Genomic DNA, 27,921 nt, shown 5'->3' with positions numbered 1-27,921 from the left:
AACATGAATAAACTTTGAAGACATTATGCTAAATGAAATAAGCCAATCACAAAAGGATAAATACTGTATCATTCCACTTGCAGGAGGGACCCAGAGTAGTAAGATTCAAGGGACAGAAAAAAAAAAAAAAGGATTGATCGTCAGGGGCTGAGGGCCCTGTAAAGTGGGGAGTTACTGCTTCATGGGGTTCAGTTTCAGATTGGGAAGATGAAAAAAGTACTACAAATGGACAGTGGTGATGTTTGCACAATATGAATGTATTAATAGCCACAATTATACACATAATAGTAGTTAAAATGGTAAATTTATATATTTTACAATTAAAAAACTCATTTAAAAAAAAGGTGTGTATCATGTTTTCTGGAGGATGGGAAAAAATGTATGGGCTGAAAATTATGAAAATACATGACATCCATACTGTCCACTTTCCCCAATCACACTGATATTTTAATAAAAAATATGTTACCACACACAAGATCTTTATTTTCTATTCAACTGACAAAACTCTTTACTAGGGTTGTGTACATTTCAGTGAGCAGAAGCAATAACTTACCATGAAACTTCCTCTGCAGCTCCTGCTGCATCTGCTGGGTGTTCCCATTCTCAGGACGCATGAATCCGATCAGCCTCTGTGGCACTTTGGCTGCAGTACTGAAACAGAAACTCCAGAATGTGCATTTGTGTTTCTCACAGCATTATCGAGATGTAATTTACATACCACATAATTCAGCAAGTTAAAGCGTACAATTCACAGGATTGCCCAATTATCACCACAATCTAATTAGAACACCCCTGATTAACCATCAATCCCCATTTCCCCCTTTTCCCACCTCTACCCTGAGCAACCATTCGTCTTACCTGCTGTGTCTATAAACTTGCCTTTTCTGAATATTTCATATAAGTGAACTAGAAAATGTAAATACTTTTCCTCTGTAGATTAGTGACAGAGCACTGGCAAATCAATGATATTTTAAATTGGAAGTGTGTGGTTTTTAAAAAAATATATTTTTTAATTGATTTCAGAGAGGGAGGGAGAGGAAGACAGAAACATCAATGATGAGAAAGAATCATTGACCGGCTGCCTCCTGCATGCCCCCGGCTGGGGATTAAGCCTGCAACCCGGGCATGTGCCTTGCCTGGGAATAGAACCGTGACCTCCTGGATCATAGGTCGATGCTCAACCACTGAACCACACAGGCTGGGCAACAATTTTGTTTTATTAAAAAATAAAAATTAAACAATATACAGTGAAGAGCCCTTGCTATAGTCTCCAATACCTTTCTCTGGTACAAGAAACCAGGGCTCCCTGCAGAAATGGCTGACTTCAGGTCTAGGGCAGGAATTTTACCAAATGAGACTGGAGGCTCTTTTCCTACTAGAAAGCAAAGAAGCTGCCAAAGACTATTGTCAGAATGATTCAAGAGCAACCCGAAGAGGCAAAATACGGAACAGTTTTGCATGAAACACCTACAACAGACTGAAATAATAAAACTGTAAGTTGTTAATGTTACTAAATAAAAACCTCAACTGACAGCAGGGGCCAAGATGGAGCAAGCCTGCTGCTGCCTCGCTCACTGACAGTACCCGGAAACCTTGGACAATATAAGGAGCAACTACTACCTGAGGCAGATCCATAGAGACAGCCAGATTAGTGGCTGCCAGGGACTAGGGGGAGGGGAAGGGAGGCGTGATATGGACTAGATGTTGGAGTCCCACCAAATTCCTAAGCTGAAGCCCTAATCCCAAAAGTAATTGTGTTGGGAGGTGGGGCCTTGGGAGCTAATGAGGTTTAGATGAGACCATGAAAATGGAGCCCCATGATGAGATTGGTACCCCCATAAGAAGGTACCAGAGAGTTGCTCCCATTTTCTCTCTGCCATGTAAGGACACAGCAAGAAGGCAGCTGCCTGTAAACCAGGAAGTGGGTCCTCACCAGAACCTGAACATGCTGGCACCCTGATCTCAGACTTCCAGCCCAAGAACTGTGAAAAACAAATGTCACCTGCATAAGCCAGCCCATTGGATTTTTGTTACTCCAGCCTGAACTAAGACAGGGAGTGTCTACTAATGGGTATAGGGTTTCTTTCTGGCATGATGAAAATATTCTAGAATCTTAGATAGTGGTGGATGATGATTGCATACCCTTGTGACTACACTAAAAACCAATGACCTGTATATTATAGAAGGATGAATTTATAATATGTGAATCATACCTCAGGAGAAAAAAAGAAAAGGAAAAAAAGAATAAATAAATCCCTTTTATTCTTACTTTGGATTTCCTAGTGGTCCCCCCGCAAACTGGGAGTTTCTGTCTAGAAATTCTTGCAAGCCTTTTAGTTCCAGCAGCACCGACTCCAGCATTTGGGAGGGAACACTACTTTCAATCTGTAAGAAAGAATTTTCAAGTTTAAAACAGTGAAAAGGCATATACTAGTATATGAAAAACATACACTGTATATCTATAACCAAATGTAAACTTTAATTTTGAAGTACCCTAACTTCATAAGCAGTAAAATTATTTCTTATATCAATTCACTGTTGGTGACCAGAATCAAGGGCTAGGTACCACATCCCTCCCCTCCTACTCTGGTTTGATTGAGATATAATTTACAGACAGTAAAACATTCAAATCTTAAGTATCTTATTAACTTTTTGCATTTTAATACAGTCACAGCCAGACTACAGTATAAAACATTTCCAACACTCAGGAAAGCTCCCTAATGCCCCCTTATTCATTCCCTCTCCCAGGCAAGTACTTTTTTTTTTTACTTCTATCACTATAGATTAGTTTAGCCTGTTCTCGAACTTCATATAAATGGAATCATATCCTATAAGTACATGCCATTCTTAGAAATGTGAACTGAAAAAAATTATCAGAATCGAAAAGATATTTGATATCTTTTCATTTAAAAAAGAATAAGTTTAAAGTAAATTGCATTCATATTCCACATCAAAAAAAATCTTACTACCCAAATTTATGATAATACATAGTTGTATAAGATGCTTTCTCAAAGTAATCTAGAATGTAGGCAAGTACATAGAAATTAGTACTGGGTCCATGTCTGGATATATAAACAAAGTATTTAAATAGTAGCTTTAAGCAACATTGAGTAGGACTTACTCTAACCCTTGCAAAAACCTCATGGGGAAGATATATTATTTTTCTCATTTCACAGAGTGTTATCAGGCACTGAAATGCTAAGAAATTTACTCATCTGTTAATAAGGGTTAGAGCAGAGACTTAACCCAGGGACTGGACAGTTTATTGGACAAGGACACAAATGTAAAAGAATAACCACTGCATCTTGTGTATAACACCAAGAAACGTGCAACACGACACTCACTCATCAATAACAACCTGGTTACATACCAACAATGGACCACACTTACTGCGGTGATCTCTCTGTTGCCACTCTTGAATACTCTTTCCACAACTAAACTAGCATCCCAGATATTTCTGCAACAAAAAATGTTTTCATAATTATGCTGCAGATGAATAAAAATAATTACAATATGTAGTAAATTTCTTCTATGTGTTCATTAAAATGTCATGGTTTCAGTTAACATTGTACTAAGTTATCTGGAAGGAATGAAAACAGGAAAATTTAAAAAGCTGATATATCTAACTTATTTAACTAAGTCAAAAGGCTCTGGATAATGAGTTGTAAACAAGGAAGCTTATAATGCAAAAACAAATTTATAAAGGGGTTCTGCACTGTAACAAAAGCGTACATCTCAAATCTAAGAAAAATACATAGCAATTAACTAGATAATATGGTAGACTGATTGCAAAAGTGGCTGTTATTCTTGACCCCTCCCTATACCTATCCCCTTTTCAGTCTGACTTAAATGCTGCTCTCATAATGAGGGTCCATGCCCCACCTTTTGAATCTGGGTTTGCCTGGGTCGGCCAAGTAAATGACGTGGAAATGGTGGTCGGCCGGTGCTGAGCAGAGGCAGCACGAGGCTCTGCAAGTCTCTGCTCTCGTGGAACCTGGCTACCACCATGTGAAAATCCCTGGATGCCTGCTGGAGGATGAGAGGCACATGGAGAACAGCCCAGCTGCTCCAGCTGAGGCCACTCCAGACCAGCATACAAACATGACCGTAAGCATGTGAGATACTTCTTTCCAATGGGGAAAGAGCTCTCTTCAACCTCACGGCAGTTGCACAACCAAGAGTGAGCCTAGCCATGACCAGAACCGTCTAGCTGACTTGCAGGCACACGTCACAGAGTTATGGGGTTTGTTACGCTATGTAGAATATATATACATATATATGAACAAATATAGAAACATAGATGGTTAGATAATAAAAGAGTTGCATAATAGAGAACAATCTTATTAATGGACAAGTGAATTAAACTTTAGGTACAATAGGAATAAATGAAGTCCCAAATATAGAATTAAAAATATTCAATGACACAAACTGGGCTAAGATGAGCAGCTGTCAGGTATTCCATGAGAAACTTACCCCATGATTCGAGCAAAGTAAATGTATATGCCATTGTGCTTTCCGGAGTACACAACCTCTGGCCCAGCCATGTAGCTCATACTTGGGGCCTGAATGGCTGGGTTCCCTGAAGCTGGGGTAGACATGACAGGAGGGTGTACACCTTAACACACATAAGAAAAACAGACCTTAACATCGAACGATAAATATTCAGAATTCTCAACAACCCACGTCTGCTCTATCTACACCCATAAGAACGGGCATTTACAAAAATACTGGAATAAACAGATATTTGATTTCTCTTGACAAGAGGCTTTCCCATCTGGGCAATGCAGGATGGAAAGACAGACAGCTTGCCATCACTGCTCCTTAATGCTGGAAGTGAAACTAACTGTACAGATTTCATGGCTGGTAATTAAATCTTGGTACCCAAATAAGGGGCTTTCCAGGTACTATCGGGTACTGTTCAAGATTTCCTAAGTAAAGGCATTCGCAGCCAAATGCAATAGTTGTTTGGATGTCACTTCTTTTATTTTATTCATTTTAGAAAGACAGAAAGAGAAAGTGGGGTGGGGTGGGGTGGGGGTGGAGGGAAATTGATTTGTTGTTCCACTTCTTTATGCATTCACTGGTTCATTCTTGCATGTGCCCTGACCAGAGACAGAAACTGTAACCTTGGCATAATCAGGACGACACTCTAACAACTAAGCTACCCAGCCAGGATCTGCAGGTCACTTCTTGGAAGTCACATTATTTTGACAGAAAAGGGCATTAGTGATAAGACAGAACGCTAGACCTTCACAAAGAACAGTACTGGTAGTAGTGATCTAAAGAAAAGAGGCACCTTGAGCTGGTGTTCCCAAAAAGGAGGGGTTTGGATATTGACTACCACCAGGAAAAGGAGAACCTACAGGAAATAAGAAAATAATGATTTAGAAAGTAACTCCCCAATTTTTGAATTTGTTCAAAATTACACACAGAAGTTGTTTCTAAACTAAGAGTGAGGAGTGGCACCACTCATACTGTGCTCTAGAATTAGGGACTCGACTCATTTCCCAGTGATTTTGAACATCTCCACTTTGGAAAACATTGAGGTGGGAGTTTGCTTATTATTACATCATTCATTTCCTTCCTTTTCAATAAATAACAAATGAGTTTTGTAAACACTTTTGGTCACATCTTATTTTGTTCCCTAATATACATTAAGAACTCAATATACCATTACTTTTAAGAGTCAGATATCTTTATAACTATTCATCAATACAGTAGCAGCAAATAAAATATAATGAAAAGCTTTATTAAAAGTTCTACAATTCAGTCTATTGGAAACAGTTTCATTTCAGTGTTTCATACTCACTAGCATAGACAGGAGAGCCCAAGATGGGACCAACATTACTGGGGGTGGGGAGAGTGGCTGGAAATCTCATTTGCGCTTCACCGCCGTACCTGTCGATAACAACACAGACTGAGTTTATCCAGTGAAACAGTCCACCTTAAAGGCTGGAATTGTTCTAAGGCCTGCTTAGCTTTCAAAACAGAGCTTCAAACACTAGAGACTTTAATATACAGGTATTGTGTTTACAGTGAAATACAGGGTGGAGCAAAAGTAGGTTTACAGTTGTGAGTACAGAGTTTTTCTTGTATTACTTTTGCCCACCCTGTATATACATAGATACATTAAAAAATACTTATTTAGTAAAAGTTGACTTGAAATTCTATCAGGAAGTATTATAAGGGACTGGCAATTTCTAATAAAAGGTTAGCAGAACATAGAATTTACTTAATGAGATATGGTACTGTAATTTTCATACTAGATTATAGTTAGACAGACCTTTAAAAAAATTCTTTTAAACAAGTCACATTTCAAATTCTTATCCTTAGGTAAAAGTTTTCCAAATAAAAGTATCTGATACCAAGTTTCCTTAGAGTGATTCAAAATCTCAGTGCCAATAAGACCTATGTAGCAGAAGTGACTCAATGGGGAAACAGAAAAGAGAGATGAGATAGTAGCTGAGGTAGAAAGAGGTATAAAAGAAGACCAGACAGAAGAATGGGTAACAATGCATAAACTGCTAATTAATTAGCTGTTCCTATTAGCATTATAATCTTTCCAGAGTTCACCTTTGTGCAAACAAATTTTTGTAACTCAACTGTCTGGCAAGCCCTTAAACTATCACATTCACCAATAGCAACCATTTTAAAAAGTGGCCAAGAACAAGAGAAAACTGACATATACCTGAAGAAAGCCCGAGCAGCCCACGCTGATACTTCTCTATCACAGGCAGCGGTGGAACAAGCAAGGATAAGGCAAGTTGCACAAGCCTGGTCCTCCTGTTTAAAAAGAGTATCTTCCCTTATATTAAACATAACATGTAAGAAGTGTTGCTTCATGCTGTACCCCGTGTTCAAATCTGTGCCTAGTGTATAGCAGGTCTCAATAAATATTTGCTGACTTAATGAAATCAATTGATATGAAAAGGGGGAAATAAAAAAGTATTGGTTTTAAACTTAGAGTGTATTAGAACTGCTCCCAAATATCAGTACATATGTAGTGGTCAATGTAAAGAAAGAAAGATTGGTAAGATTACCTGTTAATTACAGTATTTTTGATCCTAACATATAAAAATTAGCTATCTTTCCATTATTTAAATTATCATCACAGTAAAAAAAAAAAAAAAAGAAAGTACAAATAATTACCTGATGTAATTTAAAGAATCTTTCAATCTCTTCTCCATCTCCACCCACATTACTCACAAGTAGATGCCTTAGTTGATCTACTGGTCTAAGTTTATGAAACATAAGACTCCCCTATGAAGTTAAAAAAAATAAAAAGAACATGAATACAGGTAATAAATTTACCAAGTTTGATAACAACGGACCCTGTTATCTTATTTAATAAAATCAAGGAAACAAACAAAAATACAATACAAAGTAAACTAGTCAAAAAGAGCATCTACATTTCAACTCCCAACCGAAGCTAAATCTGTATATCCATAATGAATTTAATAAGAAAACACTGCTCTGTCACACACACATCAGTACAGCACGTGCCATTACCATGCGGAAGGAAGCTGTCCTTTTGACTAGAAAGTTACAGTTAGATCACCCATTAGTCATGTTGGCACAAGCATGTTCATTTAAAAAAAAATTCATTTTTTTTCATTCATTTTCATTCATTCATTTTCATTTATGAAGCCGGATCCTTATTCATACCTTACACCGGGATAAATTCCAAGCAGATCAAAGATTTAAAGGACAAAATAAAAATATAACAGCATTAAAAGAAACTATGGGTGAATGCTTTTATGAACCTCAGAGTGGGAAGTTTTTTTCACTATCACATAAACCCTAAAAGATAACTTGAAAATTTCAACTACTTATAAATGTATCAAACTCCTTGATACACAAAGAGCTTTTATAAATTAAATAAAAAAGACAATTCAACAGAAAAGTACGTACAAAATAGAAAGATAGTTCACAGAAAAATAAGCTCTGAAAATGACAGTGGGTCTCACTCTTAAGATGGCATACTGTACTGGGACAGGATGCAGGGACACAGGCACTTAGCATTGTGTACGCACACAGGGAAGTCTGGCAACATCCATCCCAATTATAAATGCACATACCCTGTTGAATTTCTAGGATTTACAAACATTCCTGCCCTAGCCAGATTGGCTCAGTGGATAGAACGGTGGCCTGTGGTCCAAAGTGTCCCAGGTTCAATTCCGGTCAAGGGCACCTTGGTTGCAGGCTCCTCCCCAACCAGGGCCCTGGTCAGGGCTCATTCAGGAGGCAACCAATCGATGTGTTTCTCTCACATCGATGTTTCTCTCTGTCTTTCCCTCTCTCTTCCACTCTCCCTAAAAATCAATGAAAAAATATCCTCGGGTGAGGAGTAAAAAAAAAGAGTAAACATTCCCAAGCACTTAAGTAAATGACTACCAAGCAACTATTCCGAATATAAAAACATTAAATATGGCTTCCCTTCTTTTTGTCTTCACCTTAATAGAGTATGTACATACCTGTGCTGAGAGGAGAACAAATTTCTTTGGAGGCAACATGTGCTGCTGTACAACAACTGGTGAGTCAGTTATTGGAATATGATCCTTATTTAAAGGTGTAATTATTTTATCAACTTTCAATTCATCTATTGCAGAAAGAGCCCAGGAATGACCATCGACACGGGTCGTCATCTATATAAAAGAAACAAACTTTTAATACTAATAGTACTAAAGTTAATACTAAGGAAAACCTTTAAAAAGGAAAAGTTATACAGACCTAATCTGTAATTAAGTGTAGAATTTAATAAATACATTAACAAATATTCTCAAAAGTCTGTGTTAATTTTCTACTGTCTAATTATTTCAATCAGGCATCTTCTATAATACGAAAGGATAAAGGAAATTTTTCCTGGTAAACTATAAATAGTATTTACTAGAATTACAATTCTTTCCATAACCAAACACTAACTACCTTCCACCATCTTTCCAGGACCGACTGATCTATATGTAGATTCAGTGCTTACATTTTGCTGACATGTAGATTTCTACTCTCTTCAAAGCTAAGGTATTTCTTTAGAAAAAATGTTTTAATCTCCTAAAATATTTTTGTTTGTTTCTTTTCTCCTAAAATACTTTTATTATAAAAAATTTCAAGCATCCATATGCCCAGTACCTAGATTCAATAATTGTTAGAATTTTGCCATATCTGCTTTCTCTCTTTTATTAAACCACTTGAAAGTTATGGATATATCACTGCTAAATACTTTTGCATGCATCTCCTAAAAGTAAGGAAGTTTACTTATATATCCATGATACTATTATAACATTTAAGAATATTAACAATTCTCTGACCTAATGTCCAGCCAATATTGAATTTACCCATGGTTCCAATGCCTTTTAGAGCTGTTTTTGGGAGATTAGAATTTGGCTAAAGTTTATGAACTACATTTATATTTGTTTGTTTGTTTTTGTAACAAGTCCATACTTGTTTAAAAATCACTCAAGTATTATATAAACAAAAAAGATATAAAGTACTTGCTTAAAAAAAGTTAGCATTTGTTGAGTGCTTCCTATGTACCAGGCAGTGTTCTTAGTGCTACATACATGAATTCATTTAATCCCACAATAATCCCATAGAGTAGGAACTATAACTATTACAGACAAGGAAATTGAGGGCCAGAGACATGTTAAGTCCTTTGAGCCATAGCTTCGAGGAAATGGAGCCAGAATGCAAACCTGCAACCACTAACATTGCACTCCCATCAGGAAAGGGTTTATATCTTACTAAGTTCTGAATCCTTCATCTATCACAGGATGAAACACAGTAAAGTCCAAAGGATAAAGGAAAGAATTTGAGAAAGGTGCTCCTTGACCCCAAACCAACCTTCTGCTCCTACCCCGGCAACTTGGTCCAGGCCAGAAACTTGGAGAAGCCGTTACAAACCATGAACCCATCCTGGGGGTTGGGTTCTCCCTCCTCCCATCTACACACCTTTTCCCACTGCTCTGATCAAAGGGGCTTAAGCTGGAGGATAACCAGGAAGCAGTAGTGACAGCTGGAACCAAAATGCCCATATTCACACCCCAGTGGGAGTTGGTTTATCTGTTTGATCAGCACCCTCTGGGGCAGGCAACATGGACTGTGCCAGGGCATCTAGGAGGACAGATGGGGGTGGGATAGGGGACAGGAAGGGGAGGGAGCGGATGGCCTCCCCGGGCCACACCCCTGGCAGCACCAGCCTCCCCTTAGGTCCTCAGGGGCTGGGATGGCAGGCCAGACGCAGGACTGGGCAAGGACAGTGGGGTCACCTCCTCACTCAGAGCTTGGACATCGACCTCATGGAGTACGTGGTGGTATTTGCTTTTAAAACACAAGTGTGTGTGTGTGTGTGTGTGTGTGTGTGTGTGTGTGTGTGTGTGTACGTTTGGTTATGTAGGAAAGAGAGAAAACAAGATGGGGAAAACGTTGGTAATTTGCTAATGGGGGTTCAAGTTACCATTTTCTCTATTCTTGTGCACGTTTGCAAATTTCTATAATAAAATTTTTTTTTTAGTTTAGGAAGGACTCTAAATTAGATTAGTATAAATTCCTAAGTCATAACTATAATGGATGGCCTCATGTTAACTAAAAATACATTTAAATGGGGCAAAGATAATTCAGAAAAGATATATGCACTTTTGGGTTCACTATAAAAAATATTCTACAAGGGTTTCAAAGTTTACTTTAAAGATATTTTTAATGATTACTATGACTTCTAACTTCACAGAGAAAAAACAAAGAATTAACAGGATACATTTTTTTCCCATTATGATTTCTAATCATGAGATTGTTAGATGCAAACATTAATAAATCAAAAGGTAAAATTTCTTACAATTTTATTCTTCACTTAAAATTACATAAAAAGCTCTTTACAATTCTCAAGATAACTTACCTGGGTTTCCATCATTGGCTTTTGGAAAGGAAATGTATCATGGTTGACACACCACAAAATGTCATTATCTTCATTTTCTGAGGCTGCCATCAATAGAATTCCTAAAAGTTTAATACACAAAACCTTATGATACCAAATAATATGCATCCTAAATAATCTCTGCAATTAACATTAATATACATACATCATTAATCATTAAAGGTAAATAAGTTACAAAAATAAAAATAAATCCCTTAAAACAGTGGTTCTCAACCTTCCTAATGCCGCCACCCTTTAATACAGTTCCTCATGTTGTGGTGACCCCCAACCATAAAATTATTTTTGTTGCTACCTCATAACTGTAATTTTGCTACTGTTATGAATCGTAATGTAAATATCTGATATGCAGGATGTATTTTCATTGTTACAAATTGAACATAATTAAAGCATAGTGATTAATCACAAAAACATTATGTTTTTATATATGTATTTTCCGATGGTCTTAGGCGACCCCTGTGAAAGAGTCGTTCGACCCCCAAAGGGGTCGCGACCCACAGGTTGAGAACCACTGCCCTAAAAGAACTTATAATTATTGGTAGGATCATTAAATGTTCCAGATCTTCTACTTTACTTTTTTCAAGTAAACACTTACTTTTTTTCAGACTTTGACATTTTTAAAGTTAGAATATATTCTGCCATCAATGGATTTATCAGTTTAATTACCAATTTTAAAAACATAAATTCTGTGACTTACAATCAATCTAATATTCTATGAAATGCAGTTCATATACTGGTTAATTGAAACATATCAATAATAATAAAGATGAAGCTCCCAGTGGAACAGCAGAGATAAATATATTATAAAAGCATTACCTCAACACTAGCCGATGTCACAGTTTGATTTTTAAATATATTCTCTTGTGCTCAATTCCAGCTCCTCCCACTAATTTGCTCCCTTTATAGTGACCTTAGAGATATCAGTCTTTTTTTTTTTTAATATATTTTATTGATTTTCCACAGAGAGGAAGGGAGAGGGATAGAGAGAAACATCGATTAGCTGCCTCCTGCACACCTCCTACTGGGGATGTGCCCGCAACCAAGGTACATGCCCTTGACCAGAATCTAACCTGGGACCCTTCAGTCCGTAGGCTGACGCTCTATCACTGAGCCAAACCGGTTAGGGTGAGATATCAGTCTTAAGTTCATTGGATGGTGATAGTTAATGGGACCATAATTAATTAAAATGTATAACCAGTTTGTGAAAAACTGAGAGTAATTTAATTTAAAGTGGTAGAAAAAGATTTCTTAAAATTTAGTATACTTACCAACTGAAAATGCTTAAAATATAATGTTAACATTAAAAAAAGTTCCTGAATAAGAAATCAAAACATTCTAAATTTTATTGAAAAATCTTTATTTTCAAATGCTTCAGTGCATCCTAATTATAATAATTTTAAGCACCCAATCTTCAATATGGTAGTGTTTTAGAACTTACCTTTACTATAGAGAGCTTTATGTACTTTTGAAGGCTTTTCCACTGTGGAAGATGCTGAGAACCCAGGAGGTAAGCGGACATGAACCAGTGTCAATGTATTAGGTCGTGCTAATGGCTGTCTGAATGGGCAGGTGCTGAAATATAACCTTACACCTGATGATGGGTAAAATTATATATCAGTAACAGAAAATAAAAGGTACATATGTATTGTTATTAACACAATTCCAAAGAGAAACAGAGAACTCTGTTAAAGCCACACATCACTTTCCCGGCTGATCTTAAGTTACCAGGGTACTACAGGAGAAGTGGATTTCCATGACAGTATCACTTGACATTGAGAGGTGGATCAACAAATCTCAGCAGGAAGAGCCTGCCACTCTAAGTGGTGAGCCTCAGGCTCCGTCCCTGACTGTTGGCCACCTTAGCTTCCAGCTGGTTTTACATCTATAAAATGAGCAAACAGAACCGAGGAGTCCTCCAATTTTCCAAATCCTTAATTTTATAAATCATTAATATGGCTTTATAGTTGATACAGAAGTAAAAATTTCTCTCATATTTCTAATCATAGATTTCCAATTCTGAGGATTATTAAGTTACAAAAGCAATAACAAACATATAAATAAAAACTTACCGGCATGTGTGACAGCCAATAACTGACAGTCCAATGACTCAGAGTTTTCAATCACTGCTATTTGAACAATTGGTTTAAAAACAGAACGATCTATAGTCCTACAAGAAAGAAAAAAAACCACACTAGTGTATTTTTAAAATGTGTCTACCAAATTATAAGGAACATTTTCCACCAGCAATTTTACAAGTCAAAATATACAGGAAAGTAACACAACAGCAGCAAGAACTGGCAAAGCCCTTGAATGTGTGTTGTTTACATTAGTTAATATTGTTAAGAGTAACCTTTTTTCAAAGACATAAAAGAAGGCTAATGGGGAGCAAGATGTTCTCAGAGCATCAAATTAGCATTGTAAAAGTTACCGCTAATTAAAAAGGGGAAAAAATGAACCTTTATAATGAACTCTTCAATAATGGTAAACTGGTGTTATGCCTCCTGATGTAATGCTATAAGAAATTCACATTACCTATGTAATACTAGCTGCTAAAGAAAAATTACCTTTAATCTAGGATGGAAAAAAAGACAAATTCAGAAAACTCCTGCCTCTCCCTCCCAAATGTGAACATTTTGAAAAAACTGTAACGGAAGTTCTTTCCTCTATTAAAAAGATTAATGACCGATTTGATTCATGAGCTCTGACTGAACCTGGAGAAAAATGGGAAGAAAAATAGCTATAAAGAGTTTTGGGAATCAGTGAGTAATTTTAATATGAACTATCTATCTATATAAAAGGCTAAGCGACCGGCTGACTGGCCAACAGCTATGATACACACTGACCGGGGGCAGACGCTCAACAGAGGAGCTGCTGAGGGACAGCAACTTTGCAGAGTGTCTTCTCGCACTCTGGGACCCTTCGGGGGATGTCAGAGAGACGGTTTCGGCCTGATCCCCGCAGGCCAGGCCGAGGGACCCCACCTGCCGGAGGGACCTCCTCACTCCACAGACGCCCTTCAAGCCCCAGCACCGCCCAGGTGTGGCCGACCGGGGAGGGACCACGGGAGGCTGGCTCCAAGGCATATCCAGCCCATCTCGCCCAGTCCTGCCCGCCCGGCCACCTTCTAATTACTTTTTTTTTTTTAAGTATATTTTATTGATTTTTTACAGAGAGGAAGGGAGAGGGATAGAGAGTTAGAAACATCGATGAGAGAGAAACATCGATCAGCTGCCTCCTGCACCCCTCCTACTGTGGATGTGCCCACAACCCAGGTACATGCCCTTGACCGGAATCGAACCTGGGACCTTTCAGTCCACAGGTCGACGCTCTATCCACTGAGCCAAACCGGTTAGCCTAATTACTTTTAATGTGCACAAATCTGTGCACCAGGCCTCTAGTATAATTATATATTATTATTTTTAGGTGTGGAATTGATACTGTAGCTAGGAGATGGAAGATGAAGGATTTAAAGATAAAAGTAATGATTTCTGCAACTGACTTTTCAAATGGCTCATAGAGTGAGCAACTGAGGCAAACTGTTAATTGGTGAATTTAGATCCAGGGTATACCAGTTTTATGTCCTTCAACATTCCTATTTTAGAGATACTTTGAGAAGAAATTTTAGTATGCTGCACATAAATAGTGTAATTGTGCCTGCAAATGAAATGTCTGACAAGAAGTTACATATCACCTCGCAATGTTTCCAGCAGCAGAGACTATAGAATTCTGTGACACTGAAGCAACTCTGCTCATTCCTTGTCCATCGCTGCCCAAATCATAAACCTGTAAACAAAAATTGTACCCATGACTATAACCTGTATACATTTTATTTAATTTGTTTTCACTTTTTAATGCTTTATTCATTAATTTAAAAAAGTATACTTTTAGCCCAGCCAGCGTGGCATAGTGGTTGAGCGTCAACCTCTGAACCAGGAGGTCACAGTTCGATTCCTGGTAGAGGCACATGCCTGGGTTGCGGGCTCAATCTCAATCCCCAGAAAGGAGTGTGCAGGAGGCAGTCGATCGACGATGTTTCTCTCTTTTTGATGTTTCTATCTCTCTATCCCTCTCCCTTCCTCTCTCTCAAAAAATCAGCAAAACAAATTACAAAAAATATATATACTTTTAACACACACCATATAGCATCAGTCACCGGGTCAAGCATTCAGCTGGTTTCCTTAGTTTCTGCCAGGAGTTATTTTTTTTTTTGAAAAAATATATTTATTGATTTCAGAGAGGAAGGGAGAGGGAGAGAGATAGAAACACCAATGATGAGAGAGAATCATTGATCGGCTGCCTCCTGCACACCCCCTACTGGGGATCGAGCCCGCAACCCAGGCATGTGCCCTTGGCCGGAATCAAACCTGGGACCCTTCAGTCTGCAGGCTGACGCTCTATCCACTGAGCCAAGCCGGCTAGGGCCTGCCAGGAGTTATTTTATCTGATCACATTTATAAGAAAGAATCTCACCCCATTTGGCATTTATACACACTGTGCCAGTGAGTTCACACTACTGATGTACATGTAAAATCCACATGGTATGTGCCCACTGGAGACAAAACAGTGCGCACCTGTCAAAAGGTCATCTTAATAGAAGAGGGTAAAACCTTTTGTAAAACACACATAAACTTTTTCCATAAGTAGAATCCTATCTGGTCATCTGTTGCATAAATTATTTCCAAAGCTTACGACAGATCAGCCAGGCCTCAGCACCGCTGAGCACCCATGTTGGCTACTTTATTATTGCAGACTGTCCTTCCACATTAAATGCACAACGTTCCTACCACTTAAAACTGAGTTAGGTGGAAGTCTCAGACTTCTGTACTGCGCTTGTCCTGAAACAGTTAAATCGGCTTTTAAAGCCTCTCAGATATGTTTTAAAACATATTTCATGGAATGTTCTTCATGTATCATAGCAGCTCATACCTGTGATAGAACAAGCTTTCAGTTTTTCCTTTCTTCTACATTCACTATTCACAGACAAAACAGGCGCCATGTTTTTCTTTTTTGTGTGTTTTGTTTTTCAGGCTTCTGAGGTTGCTGACTGAGCCACAGCACAGCTGTGTACTACAGGTTGAAATTTGACATTAAATATTACAAATCTAGCAGAATCTGGCTGGCCCCTGCCAGTGTGTGGGCACTTCTTAGGTTAAATCTATTCTTTGGCAATTGGCATGCGCACTGACAGAAAAATTCAGTGACTTGTTGCTAGAGATATTACGACTAATGTTTGTTTGCAAGCATGTATGTTTACAATTCTCTCTTTTTATTTTCTTTTAGGTTTTACCCTGGAATATAGTTTCTTTCTTCCTCCAATATTTGAAATCTGGGCTTAAAATCTAACTTGAATGTGTAATATAATTGATAAAAAAAAAGTCATGTCACATATAGTTTCTAAAAATCCAACAATTTGAGTATTTATTCATGTAAATGCATTTTAAAAATGGTTAACAAGGTTCTAGCCTAGTACTATACAAAATTCAGAATGGTAATTGGTGAAATCAATTTTTAAAATTTGTACTGTTGACACTATAGCAGATGTCCCAGACTCCCCCCACTTTGGACTCCCTCCACCCAGCCCCTGCTGCCCTCTGTCCATCACCACACTGTTGTCTGTGCCCAGGTGTTATGCATAAATGTTCTTTGGCTAATCCCTTCGTCTTCTTTCATCTAGTCCCACCACTCCCTGCCCCTCTGACAGCTGTACCCATGCCTCTGTTTCTATTTTGTATGTCAGTTGTTGTTTTTTTACAACTTTATTAAATAGACTTTTCCCTTTTGGGGATCCTTTAACTTTGGCACTTCATATAGGTTTGGAAACATTCACAGATTTGAAATTTCATTAAAAAGTGGTCTGGATTTTTTTTTTTTTTAAATCACACAGTTCATAGGAAAAGTGTAAAGAGCGACTAAATCATCTTCTTTAAAAACAGGGATGCTAGGCCCTGGCCGGGTAGTTCAGTTGGTTAGAGCGCCGTCCTGATACACCAAGGTTGCTGGCTGCATCTCCAGCAGGGCACATATAAGAAGCAACCAATGAATGCATAAATAAGTGGAACAACAAATCAATGTTTCTCTCTCTCTCTCTCTAAATTAATAAACAAAACAAAAAAAGGAGGCTTATTCCCACCTTAAATGGTAGTATAATATTAACATTTACCTGTATTACTCCTTTCTCAGATCGTGTGTATAAAATGTTTCTAGAATTATCAATTTCAATTTGAACAATAGGATCTGAAAGACACACAAAAAAACCCCTCAAAGATTAACAAATCAAATACAGTAAGTAGCCACTTAAATTAAAATTGTCAAATTAGAACTTTGCATTCAGAGGCTTTCCTCTTGCTTTGTAAAAGCAGACGTCAAATACTGTGACTGGGTTAAGAGCATGAAAAATAAGTTGTTCTATCTAAATAAATGTTAAACCAAACCCAAAACAAGTTCTATGTTATTTCTTCATTTAACTAACATTCAGTGAGTGTTTGCTATATGCTAGGAACACATGAAACAACTGTTCCTCAGTCCATTCCATCAAGAAACTGCCAGTTTAGTTTAATGATTCACTGTGTGAAGGGCAATAATTTATTTTAGTCATAAAAACTTTTTACCTTATTTCAATGAAGCACTTTAAAATTATTTCACTGGCCTCTCTTTTTATTAAAAACTCATATATATTCATTTTGTGCCAGAACTTGTTCTAAAACAGGCAAAACATATTAGATGTATGACTGTCTAGCTCTCACACAAACACCCACATGCTTTGCTTTTAACAGCTTATGTACAACTGTTTTAGAGCCTGTTCTGTGATGCTACATTATAGGAACTTGGGAATACACCCACACTGTTTCCACGTTTTACAATCCCCTCTTCCTTTAGGAGACCTTGTGAAGCCTGGGCCAGTGGCCCAGTTGGTAGGAGCATCGTCCCCTACGCCAAATGTTACGGGTTCGATTACTGGTCAGGGCATATACATAGGTTTCGAGTTTAATACCCAGTCGATTCCTGGTTGGGGTGCATACGGGAGGTAACTGATTGATGTTTCTCTCTTTCTCTCTCTCTCTCTCTCTTTCCCCCTCCCCTTCCTCTCCCTCCTAACATCAATAAAAACAGATTCTCAGGTGAAGATTTAAAAAAAAAAGAGATTTTTATGGATATTTAACAAATGTATTTAGTAAGACAAAATTTCAATTAAGAATGAGAATTTCTCAAGAAATGTTAAGTCACTGATCTGCTAAAAATTTTTGACAAGTTTATTTGTTTTCTACTTACCATCTTCTGAGAATGTGAATTGTAGCAATGAAGGAACAAGAAAAGAAAGTGAGCTCTTTGAGTGGTTGATTTTCCTACATCTTTGGCTAAACCAACCTGCTTCTGCCTTAAAAGAAAAAATTGAGAGAAGACTTGTAAATGAGGATACCTCCGTCATAGCAACTATTGCATACCCACGTTTACAAAAAACCTCAGATCTTAGTGAAATACCAATAATTGTAAATGAAGACACACTACTCAAAAGTAGCACTGAGTTTAGTCCTGTAATTAGAAATAGGACATGTAGTTAGCTATAACTAAATTACTGCCCTCAATGAAATCTGTCTATTCCAGAAACCTCAATAGTGCTATGCTAGTGAACTCACATTTTAATTCTCTTAAAAACTATCTGAAAGTATAAGGAAATAATAAGCAGAGTTTCTAAGTGCCCGAAGACATAGGGTCGATATCATCGTATCCCACTTCTGCTAAAAGGAAATTTTAACAAGAGCAGCCACCACCATCATAATCTATAATCTACTTTTCAATGGTTGAGTTTTGCCATACAAAACCATTTCCTGGTAATGAACAAAGCTAAGAGAAACTGGGCAAGAAAGTGGTATAATGTAATATTAAAAACACACCTGACCTGGGTTCTAACCCTAGTTCTGCCACTAATTAGATTGAAAATATTACTTTATCAGTTTTCTAAGGTTTACCTTATGCAAAAGGCAACAGGAGGGAGAAGATGAACGAGAAAAGGACACAAAAAGGCATTTCAGAATAGAAAAAACATAAATGACCAATAAATACATGAAAAGATTTGATAATCTCATTCATAAAAAGAATAATTTCCCTCCATTAGATTGGCCAAAATTGTTGGACAATACCAGTGTCAGTGAGAATGGGTATAGGTGGAATACATTCACAGAAGTCTGCTAAGAGTCTAAAACTTTTATAGGGCAATATGAAAATATTAAATACAATTTTAAATGCAAATACATCATAATCCAACTACTAGAATTCTAAGATTCTACACACAAAAATCTACTTGTGCACAAGGAGGCCTACAAAAGAACACTTACTGTCACTTTATTTGTGAAAAGAAAAGCGGAAAATCTAGAAATCCATCATGGAAGCAATTGTTAAGTAAACCATGTATAACCGCTTCATGGATAACTATGCAGCAATCACCAACCATAACATGTACCTATCCACCAGACACCAACAAGACTTTCAAGACACAGTGAAGTGAAAAGCCAATTATATAACAAAACAATAATTCAAGTAAAAACATATACACACTAAAATACACTATGTATTTTTATATGTGTATATACACATGAACACATATATAGACATTTATAGATACTTATCAATGAATGTATCATGTTCTAAACAGGCATACTCAGAAATGATCATCATGGCTTTTACCTCTGGAAAGAGGACTGGGTTTTGTAGGTATGGTGTAGTCATGCAAGACTATGGCTTTAACTGTGTGGTTGAATACTTTCTACAAGAATAGATTAACGTTCTTATATAATTACAAATTAAAAACAAAATCCACCCCTACTTCATCAAAAGGGAGAAAAAAATGTTTATAAACGCCAGACTGACCTGGTATGCTACTTCATATAAACAGCCATCCTTTCCAGCCAAGAAAATTCTGCCATTATCAGTGGAAGTTATTGTTAAAAGGTAAGTATTATCAGTGGGAAGAGAATACAAAGGATCTGGAAGCAACTGCATTCCACCACACATACTGTCATTAAGAACTCCAGGACCTATTTTGTTTTAAAAGAAAAAATACAGGAATCACTTTATCCACTTTTTAGCTGTTTGAAAATAGTCACTGAATTATCTTTAGAACTGAAATATTTACTGCATTCTTACTGATATACTTAAAATCTTCTATGACATACATTTTTAAATTACTATAAAAAGTCCGATATAATGATTCAAGTGAAATAGAACCTATAGCATATAGGTTCTATATACATATAATTATAATACATAGCATTATAACATATCAATAAAAAAACTAAGCCAATTATTACATTTTGGAAAAGAGTCTAAGAATGTGGCAGTAATAATAATTTGAGTCACTGATTCAACATTGTTTCACCCAAAACAATGAAAAAGAAACCACTGAATGAACCTGTAATAAATTGAGAGCTTCTTACCTCAAGGTAAAGAATAATGCATTATATTTCAGTGTTTCATGTTAAAATGGCCATTCAATGAATCAGAAATAAAGACATTGAAGGCATTATTGAAAATCTCACTAGCATAGCCTATTCTTCTTCTACTGCCCTCCGTTTATATTGTATATTTAAAATGTGCACATTAATATGGTAAATACATCCAAAATACTTTGTGGAGCTACTATCCTGAAATAAGCCATATTTATAGAGAAATATGATTTTTCTGTTAGCAAATAGCACAGAAAGTTAAATTATTGAATTGGTTTTTAATTATAACATTAAATTCACCAACATATTTTTATTTTAAAAAACACAGTATGTGGGTTGCTATACCTGTTTGCAAATTAGCATAGCTGAGTCCAAGAATCACTATATCCACAGGGGTTGCCAAAACCAGGAGGTGTCGTATATGAGGTTGAAAGATGCCTAAGATAAAGTAGACATGGGTTTGGGATTATTTTCCCCACCAAAATCCAGTATTGAAGCATTTATAGAATAAGGTTTTGCCATTACAATGAGCTAGTTATTAAATAGTATATGAAAAGTCTGAACCCACTTTAGTTCACTTTGTTGTTAAAATATTATTACCTATGACCACTTAAAAAAGTAAATAGGAAAAAGAACCACTTTAGGAAATAAACACTTCAGTATTTAATGCCATTTAAAACCAGTGTTATGTTACAAAATAGTTTAGATTTACTAATATATAAATATTTCTATTTGTATGTCCACATTTATAGCAGCATAATTCACAGCACCCAAAAGGTGGAATCCACCCAAGTGTCCAACAACAGATGAAATGATAAACAAAACGTGGTATATACATACAATGGAGTAGTAGTCTGCCTTTTAATAAAGGAAATTCTGGCCCTAACCAGTTTGGCTCAGTGGATAGAGCGTCGGCCTGCAGACTGAAAGGTCCCAGGTTCGATTCAGGTCAAGGGCATGTACTTTGGTTGTGGGCACATCCCCAGTAGGAGGTGTGCAGGAGGCAGCTGATCGATGTTTCTCTCTCATAGATGTTTCTAACTCTCTATCCTTCTCCTTCTCCCTTCCTCTCTGTAAAAAATCAATAAAATTTTTTTTTTTTTAAAAAGGAAATTCTGGCTACAACAGGGATAAACCTTGAAGGCATCATGCAAAGTGAAATAAACCAGTGGCAAAATGATAAATAGTATATAATTCCACTTGTATCAGGTACCTGGAGTAGTCAAATTCATAGAAACAGAAATGAGCTTATATGTCAATGGGTTTCCCAAGTGAGATTATATATCAAAACCAGATAATTTACAGTATCACAGAGGACATTCCTAAGTACAATTTTTTTTGGTTAATGCTTGCTAAGGTATTGTTTAACTTGAGAAGTGTGGCATGGCATGAGATGCTATGCATAAGTGTCACTGTAATTGTGTTATGATGTCCAAAAATAATGTCCCACTGATAGGAATAAAATGAATATCTTACGTTATGATTATGGGCGACTCTTTATACATATGCGCTTAGCCTACCTAAGGGGGTTAAATGTCATATAAAATACAATAAAGCTAATTTCATGACTTGGTTTTACTTTCACTAATGAATATCAAGGGGCTTAAAAGCCAGTTTTGTGTATCAAGATTCAAGACCATGAAGCTGAAGGCACAGAAGTCCTACGTTCTACTTTAATGACCTCAAAGTTAATGACTTTAACATATGTTTGAGAGTCAGAATTTTCAGGATTTATTGACAGCAAAGTCAGAATTGTTTAATTATCAAAGATGACACCTTTGCTGCCAAATCAAAGACTACATCATAATTTCAATTTTGCGATGAAATTTGTATTTAAGTAAAACAAAATTTTACTATTTATTTTAGATGGACAATTGATATTTATTAAATATGGGGCAGGAACAGCTATTGACATTTATATTAATAATTTTTAAATGCAGAGATACACATATCGGGGTAAAGAATGCTTTTGAATTCTATGTAAAAAAAATACATTTCCAAAGTAATCATCTAAAAATTGCATAAAACTGCATTTGTTCTTAGGTGAATTATTATAATCTCAAAACTTCTGTGACCTTAGAACAGTTTTATTTAGGCCTTGCAAACAAGTTAATTTTGTCTACTATTCCTTTTGTAGGAAGGTGCATTCAAGAGATGCATGTTAAATTTCAATCAATCAATTCTGCTTGGCAATAGCTCTGATAAAAGATCTGCCATAATGAGATTATAAGTTAAACAATGCTTGTGACTTATCTAAGATTTATTCTGAACTCTGTTCTTACTTTTCTGGGCTACCAATACTAGAGAAATGCAGAGACAAAAATGGTTTTTATAGTAAGTAATGAAAAATGTACAATGCAAAAAACTTTAGGTAAATCAAGAGTAACAAATGGTAAACAAGGTCAAATTCAAGAACTATAATTTAATAATTTTAGAGGCAGACTCATTTATGCTATCATAAAGTAAGTAAACCGTTAACTAATCCTAATTACTTTATTTCTAACTAGAGGCCCAGTGCCTGAAATTCATGCACAGGTAGGGTTTCTAGCAGCTACCAGCTGGGGCCTCCCTTTCCCGGCTGCTGTCCGGGGCCTTCCTTCATGCCGCGCCACCCCCTGGTGGTCTGCACACATCATAGCAAGTGATGAAACTCCCGAGGGGACACTTTGCATATTAGGCTTTTATATATATAGAAGATAGATAGATAAGAATTTGGAAAAAATTTCAATAGGAAATTCACCGACTTAAAATGTGTTGTCACTTAATCCTAAAGTATTTGAAGTCTGTGTGTATACAAACATAACTTTAATCCTTGTTCTTTATTTCTTACCAGCTTTTGGTTTCACAAGCCCCACAGCAAGAATAGTTTCACTAAGTCCATCAAAATAGGCAAGGTCTCCTCTGTCAATAGTTGAAGAAAAACATGTTATACAGAACATAATGGAAAATAAATGAGCAAACAAACTGTTTCAGTTCCAAGACCCAGGCACAGAGGCCTGCCTAAGGCTACACAGAAACCAGGAAAACAGGAATGGATTTCCCCATTCCAAAACAATCCACCCAAGTTGTAGGTCTCTAACAGCCATCTACTGTAGGGATGGAGATAAGAGTGTAGAGAGGACCAAAAAGCCATGAGTGAGATCACTAGATCAACAAACTTTACACAAAAATTCCTTGGGCCTTCACTCAGATTCTATTACATACATTTAATTTACACACAGGTCAAGCAGAGAATCATAAAAGTCATTTCTATAAATCAAAAGTCTCCCATTCTGTAGAAATGCAAGGAAAACAGAAGTCTTTAAAAATGTCAAACCATCTTTCAAAGAAGTATTGATAGACCATCTTTATTGCAGGATAAAGAGCTTGGGACCTAGACCCCTGCCACTCAGAGTGGCACCTACACGGACAACCAGAGCTTGTTACAAATGAACTCTTAACCTCATCCAGAACTGCTCCAGCAGTCCCTACTTTAACCCTACCCCAAGGTGGTGGGGCGCACACTGAGGAGCACTGACCCAGATGTTAGATGAATGAAACATCCATCAGGAAAGGTCAAATAAGAACACGAAGTGCAATAAGATCATCTAAATTCTAATCATGCTAACGCATGCCAGCCTTAAATACATACCCATCTTCATAGTTCCACATGAATATGTCACTGTCAATTGTGAGCCAAGCTCTGCTGATAGGAGGAAACACACCCATCATGCAGTTACACTGCATATCTGAGTTGTGTGGATGTAAGGTAAAAATATTTCCATCTCATATATTTCTATTTTAAACTTGTTTCAAAAGACTTTGATATAAAATGTATGATTGCCTGGCCAGTGTGGCACAGTGGTTGAATGTCGACCCTTGAACCAGAAGGTCACTGTTCAATTCCTAGTCAGGGCACAGGCTGTGGTTGTAGACTCAATCCCAGTCGGGGGCGTGCAGGAGGCAGCCAATCAATGACTGCCTCTCATCACTGATGTTTCTATCTCTCTCCCTCTCCCCTCCTCTCTCTGAAATCCATAAAAACATATTTTTTTTAAAATTAAAATCTTAAACAAAATTTATGATTAAAAAATCATGACCTGTCCACTCTTCGATAGAATGAAATACCTTGATTTCCAATGAGTTTAATGAAAGCCATAGTATAGGACAGAAATACTTATAATTTATCATTTCTAAATAATGCTATTTGACCACATCCTCTCTCTCTAAAAATCAATAAAACATCTTTAAAAAGTTTTTTTAAGCATTAAATACAAAGTAATAGGATACGTCCAAACTGTTCAACAAGTTCAGGTGGGAGAGGAACTCTTCGGATGGAGCTGATCTCTGGAAGGTTGGGTACCGACAGCAAACCAGGTCCTTGTAGAGGATAATCCATATCGGACATGCCAGAAACAGTGGGACTATCTGAAGAAATAAACAAATGCAGCATTCACTTAACATTACTCATGTCTGGGCATCAAGTGGGCATACAAAAGCACTGCAAGCTACAACAAAATTGTGCTTCTGGTGGTTCTGAAAGTATAGAGAGTATAAAGTAATTATAACCTGATGCAAAGGAGACCTGAGAAATTTCAATGTTGAGGTGGGGGCACCAAACAAGGCTATCTTTCCCGGGTACTCCATAAACAAGAAAATGGTTGGTTCAATATTTTAGTGTTTTTCTATTATTAATTAATCTAAAATGGGATATATAAAAAACTGCTTTGTGATTCTTAGCTCTAACAATTGTGGGCAAATAAAATATTGATTGGGAGAAAAAATAGCTACTTCCTTTCTCACTTAAACATTTATGGATTAAAATAATCCACGCCCTTTCCACTAGATTTCCCCCCTAGACCAGTGGTTGGCAAACTCATTAGTCAACAGAGCCAAATATCAACAGTACAACGATTGAAATTTCTTTTGAGAGCCACATTTTTTAAACTTAAACTATATAGGTAGGTACATTGTTATTAACTTAATTAGGGTACTCCTAAGCTGGCCTTTGCTAAAAACGTCCTCAATCTGATTGAGGTATGTTCGCTGAGGTCGACCCCTTCCAACTCTCCCATCCACACTCTTCTTGTATACTTGTTTCGTCTATCTCCTTTCCGAAAACCGACTTCTGCGCATGGGCCACGAAGATTCAATCGTACTGTACGTGCGCACCCACACGTGGTATTTTGTGGAAGAGCCACACTCAAGGAGCCAAAGAGCCGCATGTGGCTCGCGAGCCGCAGTTTGCCGACCACTGCCCTAGACCAACAAGATAAATACAAACAATACGACAGAAACAATATTTTACTGAGGCAAAACCCACAGACTGCTCCACAAAGGGTTCTCCCTGCAACATGTCTCTTACTCTAGGAGCCAGACACTGAGGAGCAGGTTGGTCCCTTCAGCCTGTATTTCCTAGTCCTGAACAAAGCGTTTAAAATCTGATGACCATTTCGCTCAGGCACCCTTTCAGGCTCTCTAAAGTACAAAGATGTTGGGGAAACTCACATGTGAGACAATTTTAAAATGTATTTAGAAATGTTAAAAATATATGCAACTAGAGAGAAAAATGCAATCAATTCCTATGTGCTAATTACCTAGCTTCAACGATTACCAATATCATGCCCGATCACATTTCATTTACATCACTGTCTGCTCCTTCCCGAACGCATCTTCTGAAGCAAATCCTAGACATCCCAATTAGTCTAAAAACCGATTTTAATAGAACATGGCACCTGTTAAATGGCAGTGGAGACGCAAAGAACAGAATTAATAACTCTGGTGAAGATGTAAATGGTTAAGAAAGCCTTCGCAAAGAAGGATATATTTTTTAAAGACATATATTTTTATTGCTTTCAGAGAGGAACGGAGAGGGAGAGAGAAACATCAATGATGAGAATCATCCACTGGCAGCCGGCTGCCTCCTGCACGCCCCCTACTGGGGATCATGCGCAGCAACCTGGACAGGAGCCCTGACAGGAAAGCAAACTGTGACCTCCTGGTTCATAGGGGGTGAGGCTCAACCACCCAGCTCGCTGGGTCAGGCAAGAAACTGATATTTAAGGGAGTCTGCAAGAACTGTTTGCCAAAGAGGGAAGGGCATTCCGGAAATGATGAAGAGTGCATGCAAAATAAAATGCCAAAGAAGGGGCTTCTTGTGGAAAACGGGTTGAATTCAGTGTGGCTGGAACCCTGTGGTTGAGAACAGAATGGAAGAAGGGGAAGAGATGAGATGGAAGAGGCAGGTGTGTGTATAGGAGAAGAGGGAAGATGAGGCTCAGATATGATGAAAGGCCAGAATGTATGGACTATTCATATCTTGCCTTCAAACACCTAAGGAGGTCAAGGTGCATCATGCTGTGCAACGGGTTGAATTCAGTGTGGCTGGAACCCTGTGGTTGAGAACAGAATGGAAGAAGGGGAAGAGATGAGATGGAAGAGGCAGGTGTGTGTATAGGAGAAGAGGGAAGATGAGGCTCAGATATGATGAAAGGCCAGAATGTATGGACTATTCATATCTTGCCTTCAAACACCTAAGGAGGTCAAGGTGCGTCATGCTGTGCAGAAGGAGAGTTGCTAATAGGCCACTCAGCTCTTACAGGACAGGCCCACTGGTAAGTAACTGTCAGGAACAAATATTACCGTTGCTATGTTTTTTTTTGTCTTTTCTCTGATTACAAGTCTAACTCAATGAACACATCGTATAAATCGCCAGAGGTGTCCTTTAGGTTTACACTGCACAGATTATCCTGTTTATCTTGGTTCTGGCTCACCAACAATCTTGTCTCTATCTTACTTACACTTCTCTGCTTTTCCCTCATTTCCACCTCACCAAGGAGCCACTTTTTTTTTTGTTCTAGCCATTTATGTAACTCCACATGCCTGGAGGAGCCATGATGTAACCGTTAAACATTTTCCCAGCCCCTTTCCTTACGGGCACATGCTCCCCCTTAGCCTCCCTGCCCATCATCTTGGTTGATTTCTCTGCCTTCATTCCACCGGCAGCTTTTACCACCTCCCGGCACTTCCTATGACACTAACTCTACACACGGTAGAGCATGTCTCTGAGGGGACATGACCCGCGTCCAAATGAACTTGGTTTGCTCTCCCGTTTCACTCTAATAGTGACACGAGTGATGAACAAGGCCGAGCCTCGGACCTGGCGCTCCCGCCCACCCCGCCTGGGGGAGAAGCACGAGGAGGCAGGAGCGGCCGGTGAAGGTGGGGGTCTCTGCCTCCGCGCGTTTGCTCCCCACTCCTACCCTCTCCGATGTGTGCAGTGAAGAAGGCGAGGCTGGGGGGTGGGGGTGGAGGGACTGCCCATGGGCGCTTTCTCGCTCTTGGATGTGCAGCACACGGCGCCCGGGGGGTAAGGACCCGGGGAGGGGGACCGGCGAGAGTCGCCCGAGGCGCCGATCACTCACTCGGGGCGGACACCAGGAGCAGGTCGGAGAGGTCCGGGTACATGCGGTCATCCTGCAACTGGCGGTCGATGAACCGCCCCGCGCTTTCCAGCGCCTCCTGCGAGGCCGTGGCCGACGTGGAGGCCGGCATCGCCGAGCCCAGCAGGGAGGACGGCAT

The 27,921-nt window shown here is 38.1% G+C and overlaps 1 protein-coding gene across 3 annotated transcripts in view; it reads right to left on the bottom strand.

Annotated features, from left to right (window-relative positions):
• The window catches only part of NUP155 (nucleoporin 155kDa), a 46,899-nt gene extending 18,978 nt beyond the window's left edge, over positions 1–27,921 (bottom strand). The window contains exons 1-21 of one of the 3 annotated variants that reach the window (XM_005872580.2): positions 27,765–27,921; positions 24,631–24,768; positions 23,993–24,089; positions 23,192–23,262; positions 20,707–20,799; positions 19,787–19,953; positions 18,191–18,296; positions 17,082–17,155; positions 14,613–14,704; positions 12,991–13,088; positions 12,360–12,512; positions 10,886–10,986; positions 8,475–8,645; positions 7,150–7,260; positions 6,689–6,783; positions 5,810–5,898; positions 5,297–5,359; positions 4,474–4,615; positions 3,391–3,457; positions 2,270–2,385; positions 554–651 (exon numbers count right to left, since the gene is read on the bottom strand). In XM_005872580.2, the coding sequence (XP_005872642.1) occupies positions 554–651; positions 2,270–2,385; positions 3,391–3,457; positions 4,474–4,615; positions 5,297–5,359; positions 5,810–5,898; positions 6,689–6,783; positions 7,150–7,260; positions 8,475–8,645; positions 10,886–10,986; positions 12,360–12,512; positions 12,991–13,088; positions 14,613–14,704; positions 17,082–17,155; positions 18,191–18,296; positions 19,787–19,953; positions 20,707–20,799; positions 23,192–23,262; positions 23,993–24,089; positions 24,631–24,768; positions 27,765–27,921 (2,299 nt within the window). Of the gene's footprint in view, positions 1–553; positions 652–2,269; positions 2,386–3,390; positions 3,458–4,473; positions 4,616–5,296; positions 5,360–5,809; positions 5,899–6,688; positions 6,784–7,149; positions 7,261–8,474; positions 8,646–10,885; positions 10,987–12,359; positions 12,513–12,990; positions 13,089–14,612; positions 14,705–17,081; positions 17,156–18,190; positions 18,297–19,786; positions 19,954–20,706; positions 20,800–23,191; positions 23,263–23,992; positions 24,090–24,630; positions 24,769–25,937; positions 26,017–26,075; positions 26,095–27,764 lie in introns of those variants that run through there. The other 2 variants (XM_014544873.1, XM_014544872.1) reach the window with 2 other exon arrangements.

Source organism: Myotis brandtii, unplaced genomic scaffold (assembly GCF_000412655.1).
Source record: "Myotis brandtii unplaced genomic scaffold, ASM41265v1 scaffold384, whole genome shotgun sequence".
NCBI lineage: Eukaryota > Metazoa > Chordata > Mammalia > Chiroptera > Vespertilionidae > Myotis > Myotis brandtii.
The sequence above is the reverse complement of the archived record's forward strand: the minus strand, read 5'-3'. Positions and strand labels throughout refer to the sequence as shown.